The sequence below is a fragment of the Papaver somniferum genome, chromosome 5 (genome assembly GCF_003573695.1).
Source record: "Papaver somniferum cultivar HN1 chromosome 5, ASM357369v1, whole genome shotgun sequence".
NCBI lineage: Eukaryota > Viridiplantae > Streptophyta > Magnoliopsida > Ranunculales > Papaveraceae > Papaver > Papaver somniferum.
Window position 1 is genome coordinate 197,598,274 of NC_039362.1, and position 12,881 is coordinate 197,611,154.

A 12,881-nucleotide genomic window follows, 5' to 3' on the forward strand; every position below is an offset into this window, starting at 1 on the left:
TCCAAGGCGTGGATTTTTAGATATGTAATGTCAAAGTTGTGTTGCCAATTATACCCTTGAAAAATTAGGGTGCATAACGAGTTATCCCAGAAAAAATAGTACGCATAACCTATCGTGCGGATGCATAATCCGCCATGCAGGCATATTTAATAATTTCATATAATTATGGGTGTCACAAAAATAATTATGGGTGTCATTATACCCAAAATTAATTGTCGGTCTGACAATAAGAATATTTTTTTTTTTGGGTCTCCCCCTATTTTCCATATATTAAACGGGACGGTATAGGACGAGCAGAAAAATCTCTTACCCATGAAATTAAAAGGGCCGGGCGGACATGATTATTTATCTACAGTTAGTACACATGGCCTGCCCAAGCCTGTTATGTAATTTGAGCTCGGGCGGATAGGGCCGGGAGGGCCTTGAATATTACTTAAAATTAATATTACAAAAATATATATGTTGTTATAAACCAATGTTTATTTACTAAGATGCCATTATGACTAAGATTAGGGTTTCTTCTATCCCTATAAATAGAGACATAAACCCTTGTAATTCTACACAACTAATGAGAATTTCTCCCTTCTTCTTCCCCTCTATTTTGCGCCTCTTGTTCTTTGTCTTCTATATTACAACATATGTATTACTAAAACTAAAAAGAAAGTAATGTAATAACACACAAGTATTACTTAAAATTAATAATCAAATACGAGACTGAGATGGGAACAAGATAAACCAAACTTCCTATAATTTTTCTTGAATTGAATCATCAGATATGGAAACTGCCTTAGATTTTGCTCAATATTTTCTCTATATGGTTAACAAATTTAGATTCCTATGGAGAAAAAGTTAAGAAACACATATGAGAACTATGAGGAAAATGAAAACAATCATTTAGGCTAAATAAATGGATACGGGCTAATAGGACGGGTAACATTGATGGGCTAATAGGGAGGGTATTGGGCAGGGAAATAAAATTTGACTTGTGGCCTGTGCCCGTCCTCTTATTTAAATGAGCTAGGTCGAACCGGCCCGTAATGGGCCACGGGTACCCATGGGTTGTCGTGGGACAGGGCGGACGGTACTGGGCCTTGGGCTGGGCGAAATTTACACCTCTATATATGTCTTTCCTTATTAGCATTTACTGACTCTATATATTCTTTCCGTACTTTATATATTCTTACCGTATCTGATATATTTTTGGCTCGAGACATTTGAGATGCCGAATTTTTCCAAGTTTTTATTAACAATTTAGTTCCACTAATACCAATTTTTTCTTTTCTGATAACAGGAACAACTGTTTGAGCAAGATATTGCCATATATGAGAAGATATTGCGATATATTTTACATAGAAAATCTATTGTATTTTAGGATAATTATTTTCAATTACTATTTATATTCTCTTTTATTGTTCACATTCTTGTTATCAAATTTGCATTCGTTTGTAAAAATCACCATGGAAATCACACAAAAAACAATATCCTTCTGCTTGTTCTACATTGTATTCCTCTTGATCATTCTTGATACTTCTGAAGCAATTATTACAAGTGAACAACCCAACCATGATAAAGCAGAATCACTTACACTTAGTTTACATCCTATTGATTCATTACTTTATACTACTTACCCAAAACTGTCTCCTGAATCCCTATTCAAACTAAAACTACAGAGGGATCGAATTAAGATTCGAAGCTTATCCAACATCATGGCATTGGAAAGTTCTAACAATGATGGCAATGACGATTATAATTTTGATTTTCCGGTTGCACCAGGTCCTTACTGGAAACTACCGAGACCATCATTACTTTTTGAGTACTTCACTGTGTTGAGAATCGGTACATCGCCAGCGACTGAGTATGTACTTTTGATGGATACAGGAAGTTCTCTCACATGGATTCAATGCTTGCCATGTAATACATGTTATGATCAACTATCTCCCATATTCGATCCAAACCGGTCCGAAACATATTCGGTCAAGGATTGTAATCAACATACATCACTTTGCGATGGATGTAACGATCGTGGAGAGTGCACTTACAGTTATATCTATGGCGACGGATCATATTCACATGGACTAATATCTGAAGAAGTTTATAGTGTCAGTGAACATATGATGAATTTGACTATTGGGTGTGGGCATAATAATAGCGGCACATTTAATTCTTCCGATGGAATATTGGGGCTTGGTCGTGGTGAATTCTCATTTCCATCTCAAATTGATCGTAAGTATGGTTTCAAGAAGTTCTCTTATTGTCTCGTCGATAAGCCCAAGAAAGAACAACCTGTTATATCATCATCTATAAGATTTGGCAATGACGTATTAGATCAACCGAACGATGTAGTGTATACACCGATTATTCCAAACTCCAAGTTTCCCGACCAATACTACATCAACCTCACTAGTATTAGTGTAGCGGGTAAACTAATACCTGTTCACCCGTCACTCCCTAATGGAATAGTAGTTGATTCAGGAACTTCGCTCACTTGGCTTCCTTCGTCTGTTTATGAAGCCATACGTGATTCATTCCGTGATGCCGCTCTCCAACTTGGCTGGAAACCTGCGTTATCTAGATATCGTGACACTTGCTATGATTTGAGTTCATATACTGGGGGGATTGACACTATCAAATCACCAGAGGTGATTTTGCACTTCGGCGGTGATGATGAGGCAGCTGTGGAGTTGAAAGCTGAAAACGTTTTGTTTAATTATCCTTGGATCGATGAGAATGTTTATTGTCTCGCATTTGGGCCAAGTTTATACAAGGGGTTGGCGATTCTCGGTAATGTACAACAACAAGGAATCCGTGTTGTGTTTGATAATGCTGCATCAGTTATTGGGTTTGATCCAAATAGCTGCTGAGCTTATATCATGTTAGTATTATTCGTAGTTCTACTAGTTGAATAAGTACCTGTGTAGGCAAGAAGGACTGTAGACTCTTCAAAAACAGGGTTAATATTTTCTAATTAATGCAAATGCAAGGCAATATCGTGTAGTAAATGCAAAGAGGTTTTTTTTTTTTTTTTCTATAGTAAACATTCTAATTTATGAATTATGTTATCTTCTGGTTGTAGTGCAGTGCCATTTTCATGCGTTTTCAAATTTCAAACTTAAAAAAGAGATTAAATGGTCACACTTAGAATCGGCGAGGTACCCTAGCTAATTTTGTTCCGTCATCACTTATTTATTTATTTTTGATTTCCCTATATCCCACCCTTCTTTTCCTATTTCCTATCCCTCCGACAATTTATAAAATCAATATACCTTTTGATTATGATTTCTCGTATTCCTTACCTCCAAAAGTCAAAATAAATCTAACTATGATTATTACCGCTAAAATATGTATTTCTCTCTCTTATTAACTTTTAAATTTCTTTAATAATCATTAAATCGTAAACCCTGGATTTGATTTTTGTTCAACTATAATACCCAAAAGGGGAAATTAGGCTCAGACCCAACCCATGGATAACCCATAATATGAGGCCCTTAATTAAAAAAAGTTTAAATCTAGGCCCCGAGTTTTTAAAAGACCTTGATACCCTTATGCATATTGTCAAGCCCATAATTAAATAAAATTTAAATCTAGGCCCAAAATTATTAAATCTAGGCCCGAAATTATTAAAATACAGTGTGAAGGTGTAAACAGAAGTTACACATGCATATGGCATGTGTAACCAGAAGTTACACATCTTATGATATGTGTAATGCAAAGTTACACTTGTATATATATATGTAGAAAATAAACATCAAAAAGAAAACACAAAAGAAATACATGTATTACTTTAATATTCATTTACAACAATTTCTTAGCATGTGTAACTAGAATTTACACACACATCTGTCTAGTGTAATTGAGAGTTACATATGTGTCTATCTAGTGTAATTGAGAGTTACACATGCATCTGACTTGTGTATTCAGCGTCAACTCCAGCTCCAGCGAGACCATTACCACATTTAAGCAATTAGCTTTTAAGAAGTTATCTGAAACCTAAAATATAACAACAAACAATCAGTATTTATAAGATTAAAATGAACAGTACATACAACAGTGTATATTCAGTTTCACAAGCATCTGATTAGATGCATCTGAATTGTGTAACTGAGAGTTACACATGCATATAACATGTGTAACTAGGAGATACACATGCATCTGGCTTATGTAACTAGGAGTTACACCTGCATATGAAATATGCCATTTATCATGAACTTGCAAGCGTAAGTTACCTAAAGCAAAGTATGTGTAAGTAAAGGTTACACATCTAATTAGCATATGTAACTAGAAATTACACATCTATTTAGATTGTGTAACTAGAAGTTACACATGTAATTAGCATGTGTAACTAAAAATGACACATCCATACCAAAACACCATCACTAAGACAAGCAGAATGTAAAGTAGATCCAAATTACAATGTCTAACACATCCATACCAAAACACCACCACTAAGACAAGCATAATGTAAAGTAGATCCAACTTACAGTGTCTAATACAGCTCTAACATCCATACCAAACCTCTCAGCTTCATACCAAAACACCACCACTAACTCCAAATACAAATTATCCTCCAAATATGATCCAGTACCACCACCACTGCTTCCTCATCCTCCTCCAAAACCTGCACCTCCACCATCAACACCACCACAACTTAATAACCAATAGCTTCCGACAAGCTAAACATAAAATGAGTCATCAACATACTCAACAGGAGAAATATATCATATGCAGAAAGCAATAGATACAAATGTGTCTTAAAGATACAAATGCTACAACTATTTACAAATACACATGCAACAGGATATATATGTGTAACTTCAAGTTACACATGCTAAAAATAAAACTGGATATATACGTGTAACCTCAAGTTACACATACTGTAACAAAAAACAGCATGACTACATTATCAATTTGAAGTTGTTCTTCTGAAACAACATTGTTTCTTCATCCTCTTCTCAGTATAAAACAAAAAACTCACAAAAAATTCAAAAAAACAAGAGACAAACAGAAAAATAAAAATTCCATGCTAAAAATACAACTGGATATATATGTGTAACCTCAAGTTACACATACTGTAACAAAAAACAACATGACTACATCATCAATTTGAAGGTGTTCTTCTGAAAAACATTGTTTCTTCATCCTCTTCTCAGTATTAAACAAAAAACTCACAAAAAATTCACAAAAAACAAGAAACAAAGAGAAAAATACAAATTCCATGCTAAAAATACAACATGATATATACGTGTAACCTCAAGTTACACATACTGTAACAAAAAACAACATGTCTACATCATCAATTTAAAGTTGTTCTTCCAAAACAAGATTGTTTCTTCATCCTCTTCTCGGTATCAAACAAAAAACTCACAAAAAATTCAAAAAAAATAAGAAACAAATAGAAAAATACAAATTCCATGCTAAAAATACAACAAGATATATATGTGTAACCTCAAGTCACACATACTGTAACAAAAAAAAAACAGCATGTCTACATCATCAATTTAAAGTTGTTCTTCTGAAACAAGATTTTTTCTTCATCCTTTTCACAGTATCAAACAAAAAACTCACAGTAAATTCATAAAAAACAAAAAACAAACAGAAAAATACAAATTCCATGCTAAAAATACAACAGGATATATATGTGTAACCTCAAGTTACACATACTGTAACAAAAAAAACAGCATGTCTACATCATCAATTTAAAGTTGTTCTTCTGAAACAAGATTTTTTCTTCATCCTTTTCTCAGTATCAAACAAAAAACTCACAGTAAATTCATAAAAAACAAAAAACAAACTGAAAAATACAAATTCCATGCTAAAAATACAACATGATATATATGTGTAACCTCAGGTTACACATACTGTAACAAAAATTATCATTCACTAGATTGCTGTAGAATTGGACAACACAACGTTTTAGCCCTTCTTTAATCTCATCAGCATAAGCTACGTAATCTATAGCATTAATAAGATAACGATTCGTTGATATCAAATCTGAAAACAAAATTTCAGTCGAGAATTAAGATAAAGAGATTGATTGATTCTCAATAAAGAAACCTAGCAAATTTTTGTAATATGTTTTCAAGATTTTCATCTAAAAACCAATGTAAACAGATGTAAACTCCGGTTACGAGTTCATCAAATAATATCATTTGAAATAGTAAAAATGTTTCTAATCAAAGCTGTTTACAAATCTGAAATCAAAAATAAAGATTAAAATCATATTACGAATCTGGAAAAAAATCCCTGACAGATATATGCAATTCATTTTCATTTGACTATTCCTCTGCGGCTCCACAAGAGCTTTGATTTTTTTTCTTCACTGTCCAAGGAGACAAATACAGCGTATGAGAGAGTCTTAACAAACCAAGAAATGAAAGCGAAATGCATTAATAGAAGATGATACTCATACTTAGATTTTTGATGAATTCATGTTGAATCTGCGGATCTATTAATTCGAATCTGTTTCGTGGATTTATTTTTTCTACTGAAACTGATACTCCTCCTTCTCCTGGTGGTGGATTTGTGATCTCCATCGTCGCCATCAATGACAATAATTTACCCTGATAGAGATAAAGATGAATCTCAGAAACCCTATAAACTATTTTTCTACAGCAGAGAGAGAGATCAAGATGAGAGAGAAAGAAAATAGAAAAATGAAAATGTATTATGATATTACTCTTGAATAAATACTAAAGGGTATTCTTGGTATTATTAAAATTCGTATTAATTAATTATGGGCCAGATCTGAAGAAAATTTGATTCTTTGGGCCTAGCAATATCATTTTCTGAAAGTATGGAGTTGACAATATATGATCCATTTGGTGGGGCTTCAAAATATTGAACCCATATAATAGGGTGTTTCTAGTATTTTTCACTACCCAAAATCGTTTTATTCCTTTGATTTCTTTGTAATCTTTTAATTTCTTCGTTTGATTAATCCGTAAACCTAATAAAGTAAAAATCTGTAAACCTAAAAATAAAAATAAAACCCGTAAACCTAAAAGAAGCAAAAATCAAGACAACGACTGCAATTCATCTATTGTTGGTTAACCATTAAACCTGCATACAATTTTGAAACCGACCAGGTTATCACAGACTATATAATTGTTAGTCTTAAGTTGGCTAGGATACTAACACATTGACAAAGTTTATATCTCCACCAGCTATTCACCCTTGTTGTAATCAATCTTAAAATAATCATCATAAGTGGCGGAACTCTGAGCCATCAACCATGTCCCATGGAGCTTGATCACTAATCGCCCATGTGCATACTATTTCAAATCGTTAACCTAGTCGTACCAATATGCATAAAGTGGTGCAGCAACAAGGTGAGATGGAGATGGAGAAGAAGAGGTGGAGTTCGGTGAGCGGAAACGAGATGGAGAAGAAGAAGAAGAGGTCATTCATATCTTGGCTGTTGGGTGGCTTTAGTTTTTGAGTGTATACAAGAAGTCAACGGGATAGTATTTAGGATATATGAAAATTAATATGAGTGGTACTTACCATAATTGGGATTGAGATTTAATGGAGATGGGAAATAGGAAAAGTGAGAGTAGGAAATAGAGAAAATCTTATTTTTTTACCAACGAGGGCGAGACTTTTGTTAAAATTCAGAAAAGAGAAAAAACAGAGGGGGCAGTTACGAAACCTCCAAAATCACTGTTTGTCAAAAGGTAAATCTGCACAGTTACAGTATGAATAGTAAGCCTTTTTCTGCTTGTACATATTCCATTTTCCTAATCACTATACTTCTAGCATCAACCTCAATCATCTTTATCATGGCCATACAAGGCGTGACAGATTCACTCTTGGACATGGGGTGATCAGATTGATTATAAACGCATGTGTTGATGGTGGAAATTTTTACAAGGGCTAAAATCGTAACCTTACATATTCCTGATCCAGTAGTCAGATGAATATTGAGACTTATGTCTTTCATTAAAGCATGGAAACTTATGCCACAAGGATCTCTGATTGAGTATACTGTCTCTCAGAGCATACATGAATATGCAGTCTCTCGATTGAGGCAACGACACATTTCATGAATACTGAGTAATTTCAGTAATCATTTTTATATAGAATCGGAACGATTGGACAACTCCTACACAACTTGCGTGCTAGTATAGAGCATAACGTCTTCAGGATGCAACAATGTTTTCCCTGACTATATAAAAGGACATGCATATAGAATCCTAATGATTGGACGACTCCTAGACAGCTTGCCTGCTAGTATAGAACGATAACGTCTTTAGGATGCAACAACGTTTTCCCTGATTATACAAAATAAATATGACGCTTCAACTAGCTCATATCGCTTAATTCTCGAATAATTAATGCTTCTAAACAACGTGTTAGTATGGAGCCATTAATTAATTATTTCTAGTCACTAGATTCATTAACTGAATCCCTAGAAAATATTCTACGTTCTTCATAATATTTCATTACTTCAATTTATGGCTCTTCCCAGCATAATTCAATGGGTTAGTAATAAATATTCAATGTGCGGGCATCTAAGCCACTATAGAATAAGCCCAGACAAAATGGTGCAAGTGTACTCAACGATAATGCACTAAGGAGCACCTGAATGCACGAACGAGCATTCAAAAAATTACGAAGGAACTTTGAACCTATGCAAAATAGGAAAGAAAATAATGATAATAAAATATTAATTGAGGCGCCTAAGAGACTAAGCCCACCTGCCGACCGAACATGCCGTCGTGGACGATCCTACGCCTCTTCCCATATTTTATCTTATTTTATTATTTTCCTTGATCTCATGAAAATTCCTTCGTTTGAACAAACCTCTTCGTCTTAAGGAAACTCCTCAGTTTCATGGTAACTCCTTCATATCAAGGAAATAATATAAAATTAGGAAAGGTATCACGGGACCAGGTCTACTAGCCGGCCGCCCATGCCCTAGTTTTGGCCGGTCCCATGCCTTGTAGTTCCTTATTATTTTATTATAATTATTTCCTTCATCTTATGAAACTCCTCAGTTTCATGATATTTCCTTCACATCAAGGAAAATAATATAAAATTAGGAAAGGTGTCATGGAACCAGGCCACTAGCCGACCGACCATGATCGGTCCCACATACTTGCGACCCCTTATTATTATTATTAAATTTTTTTATTATATTATTGGATGGATATTATTACAGGAAACTAGTTGGAAGCCTAACAATCTAAGCTCCAACGACATACTATTACATTAATTGAACAGGTTGCTGTGCTAATCTACCAGCGAGCCTCATGGGTAACCTAGCCAAGGGAGCCGAAACGACGGGAGGGGGGGCTGAGATTGTGTCACAAGGGGGGAAAACTAACACTACCTTCCATGTTAATTCCTGCAATATTACGCCATTGGGGAGTCGAACCTGTGACCTCCTGGAGCGCAATAAACTTTGGGGAACGGGGATGACCAGCTGAGCTAGGGGCCCGTTATTATTATTTTTATTTTTTTTAAGATAGATATTATTACATGAAACTAGTTGGAATCCTAACAAGCTAAGATCCAACGACATACTATTACATTAATTGAACAGGTTGCTGTGCTAACCTACCAGCGAGCCTCATGGGTAACCTAGCCAAGGGAGCCGAAATGGCGGGAGGAGGGGATGAGATTGTGTCACAAGGGGGGAAAACTAACACTACCTTTCATGTTAATTCCTGCAATATTACGCCATTGGGGACTCGAACCTGGAACCTCCTGGAGAGCATTAAACTCTGGGAAACGGGGATGACCAGCTGAGCTAGGGGCCCATTTTATTATTATTATTATTTTTTTTTTCTTCTTCTTATTATTATAAAGTTATTATTATTATTGGATAACGATGATTACATAACTAGTTGGAAGCCTAACAAGCTAAGCTCCAACGGCGTACTACTACATGAATTAACAGGTTGCTGTGCTAGCCTACCAGCGGGCCTCATGGGTAACCTTGCCAAGGGGAGCCGAAACGGCGGACTGGGGGGCGAGATTGTGTCACAAGGGGGGCAAGCGAACTCTAGCGTCCATAATAATTCCTGGAATATACGCCATCGAAGACTCGAACCTGGGACCTCCTGGAGCGCATCACCTTTGGAGAACGGGGTTGACCAGCTGAGCTAGGGCCCGTTATTATTATTATTATTATTATTATGGCATTTTATTAGCAAGACGACAGTGTGTATATTACAAGTCGGTAGAAGGCAACCGAGCAACAAGCTGGGCGCCAACACCTTTTAAAACTAAAATATTATTATTATTGTTATTATTGTTATTATTGTTTCCTTCATCTCATGGAAACTCCTTTGTTTTAAGGAAACTCCTTCTTTCAACAAACTCCTTAATTTCATGATATTTTTTTCACATCATGAAAATAATATATAAATTAGGAACGGTGTCATGGGACCGGGCTCAGTAGCCGGCCGTCCATGCCTTAGACATGGCCGGTCCCACACCTTGTAATTCATTATTGTATTATTATTTCCTTAATCTTATGAAGTTCCTCAGTTTGAGCAAAAACTTGATTTCTTGATATTTTCTCAAATGCTGCTCAAACGCGCATCATAAAATATTAAAATTCTCAGGACTAAGCCACGAACACTATGGTGACATGAGCATATTACCTTGACCGACCATGGTTGGCCCTTTGGCTTGCAAGAGGCCAGTCCCACACATTTTCATCATTTGACCTAATTTGTTTACATTAGGTTTAAACTCTTCCAAACAACTTGGAATTTCATCAAACGATCGTCAATCGGCCCCATGACCAACCAGGGTCGGTTCCATGACCCCTTGGTCGGTCTCTCATTTCTTCATAATTAGGTTTTATTGCCGAACGCTCAAACGAGAACCATTTTAGTAAATTAATGATTAAACCATCATTTAATCATCTTTTCACCAACTTGTCGAGACTTTGGTATTCGCCCATTCGAGCGTCTGGGCGCTACATGATTGTCCCATCATCCCATGTACCCGGTCCCTCCTTCACTCCTTGGTTGATTTTCAATAAAACATCAATTGATCAGCAATTGATCAAAATTAGGGTTCCGAATCCAAGGTACATAATTCCAGATTCAAACTCTAATAACTTTATGTTGATCCCGTAATCAACACTTTAATTATTATACTCGGTCCAGTTGATAGGATCTTAAATTAATATTTTATTTGGTCCATGTTTATGGGTAAAAAGTGTTAATTTCTCCTAATTTTGGTCAATTTGGGTGTGTGGATGAGAAACGAGCCTAAACCTTAAATAAATGCACTGCACGGGAGTACTTTAGGTTCGAGAGATAAATCTGTACAATCCTGGCCTAAACCAACAAATGGCCGTTCCAGGCTTGCTTCGGTTACAAAGTGAAGAAGAAGGGTTGGTCTTAGGGAGGGAACCGAAGAAAGTGTTGAGACTAGAATGGTTAATTCTGAAGGTGTGGCTATTTTATGACATGTATCATAATTTGGAACTGGCTTGCGGAATGTAAGCTATCAGTTCTTTGGTATTTTTCTGTATAATGTGTTGTTGTTCTAACCAAAACTTGTTGTCTGGTCGAAAATAGGTAAAACCTATTTATACAAGTCATATTGAACGCACCCTGATCTCTTATAAAGTGGGAGTGATTGAGTGATATAGAAGTGGGGTTATGTGTAACTGTCAGAAACCATGTTCCCACTATGAAAGTAATTGCTTAGTTTACACCCACTACTTCTTGTCGCCACTAACTGCCTGCTTTCTGACACTTTCTTATAATGGGCGTGTTGCACGCCGCACGCTGTAACCGCCAGACCAATACCCTGATGAGCATCTCCCAGTTTGTGACATGTTTCATGTCTCGAGTGTTTTCATAGAAAACATGTAGCAGGTTGCTATGTGTGGCAAGTCAAAATCAGGAGACTGTACACAAGAGAATAGCATGTGATGCTATTTGACTTGTCTTAGTTGGTCGCCCAAAACTTGCCATAGGCCTGTCAATTCTGTGGCGAATTTGGACGGCTGAGATCGTAAATCATGATAAAAGGTTGCCATTGATTATGGCCACATTCTGTTGGCGCCTGATGGTAGCACAGTGGCGTCATTGGCACATTCCAATGGTGTAGTGGCATGTAGCGGCATGCCAGTGGCATAGTGGCGCCTGGCGTAGCCATGGCAAAGTGGCACCTGGCATAGCCATGGCAGCTATTTTAGCATATTAGTGTTAGACCCAAATATGGCTATGGCAACATTTTCCCTTTTGCTATATCAAACTTAAGGCCTTAGGAGAATTACTTGACTTAGTTGGCGTGACAACTTTAGCTAAATTAGGGTTTGGCATATCGAAACCCTAATTAGCGCGTACGGCATAGCCGCGACACGGTTGCGCTTTATGCAGTCGGTGCCATGTCCACATTAAAGGAATCATGGTAGGCCATAATATGGGAATAACCACAGGTGCAAGGATGGCCACGAGTGATTCTAGAATGACGTCGTTTTTAGAATTTGGCGGGTCCCACATGGCTCGTGGCATGTTGTAGAGCCAAAGTGGCATAATTGGGTAACGACTGGAAATTAGGGTTTCGACTAATGGCACTAAGGCGGAGCCGTGTTTGGAATACCCTAATTGGAATATGTTATGGCGTTTGGCCACGAACAAGAAGTGGGTTAGCATGTTGGCGCACTATTTATGGAATGTTGGCACGATCGACATGCTATTGTGACAAAGTGGCAAGTTTGGCATGTTCGGCATGCTACTGCGGCAAAGTGGCACGTTTGGCATGTTTGGCATGCCAATTAGCGTATTGGCGCGACATGGCATGTTCGGCATGTCACTAACATACCAGAGAGGAATGGCACATTTGGCATGCACGTTTGGCATGTTTGGCATGCCAATTAACATGTTGGTGCGGCTTTTGGAAAGCCAATTTGG

At 36.7% G+C, this 12,881-nt stretch overlaps 1 protein-coding gene across 1 annotated transcript; it reads left to right on the forward strand.

Moving 5' to 3' along the window:
- The first annotated feature begins 1,457 nt into the window (after positions 1–1,457).
- On the forward strand, positions 1,458–2,861 carry LOC113280512 (aspartyl protease family protein 2-like). The gene has a single exon (XM_026529128.1). It carries the CDS (start codon positions 1,458–1,460, stop codon positions 2,859–2,861), a length of 1,404 nt encoding a protein of 467 aa, XP_026384913.1.
- Positions 2,862–12,881: the final 10,020 nt, after the last annotated feature.

What these genes read in the sequence shown, in the direction of transcription:
- LOC113280512 (XM_026529128.1), top strand. Translation starts at nt 1,458, where the DNA reads ATGGAAATCACACAAAAAACAATATCCTTCTGCTTGTTCTACATTGTA.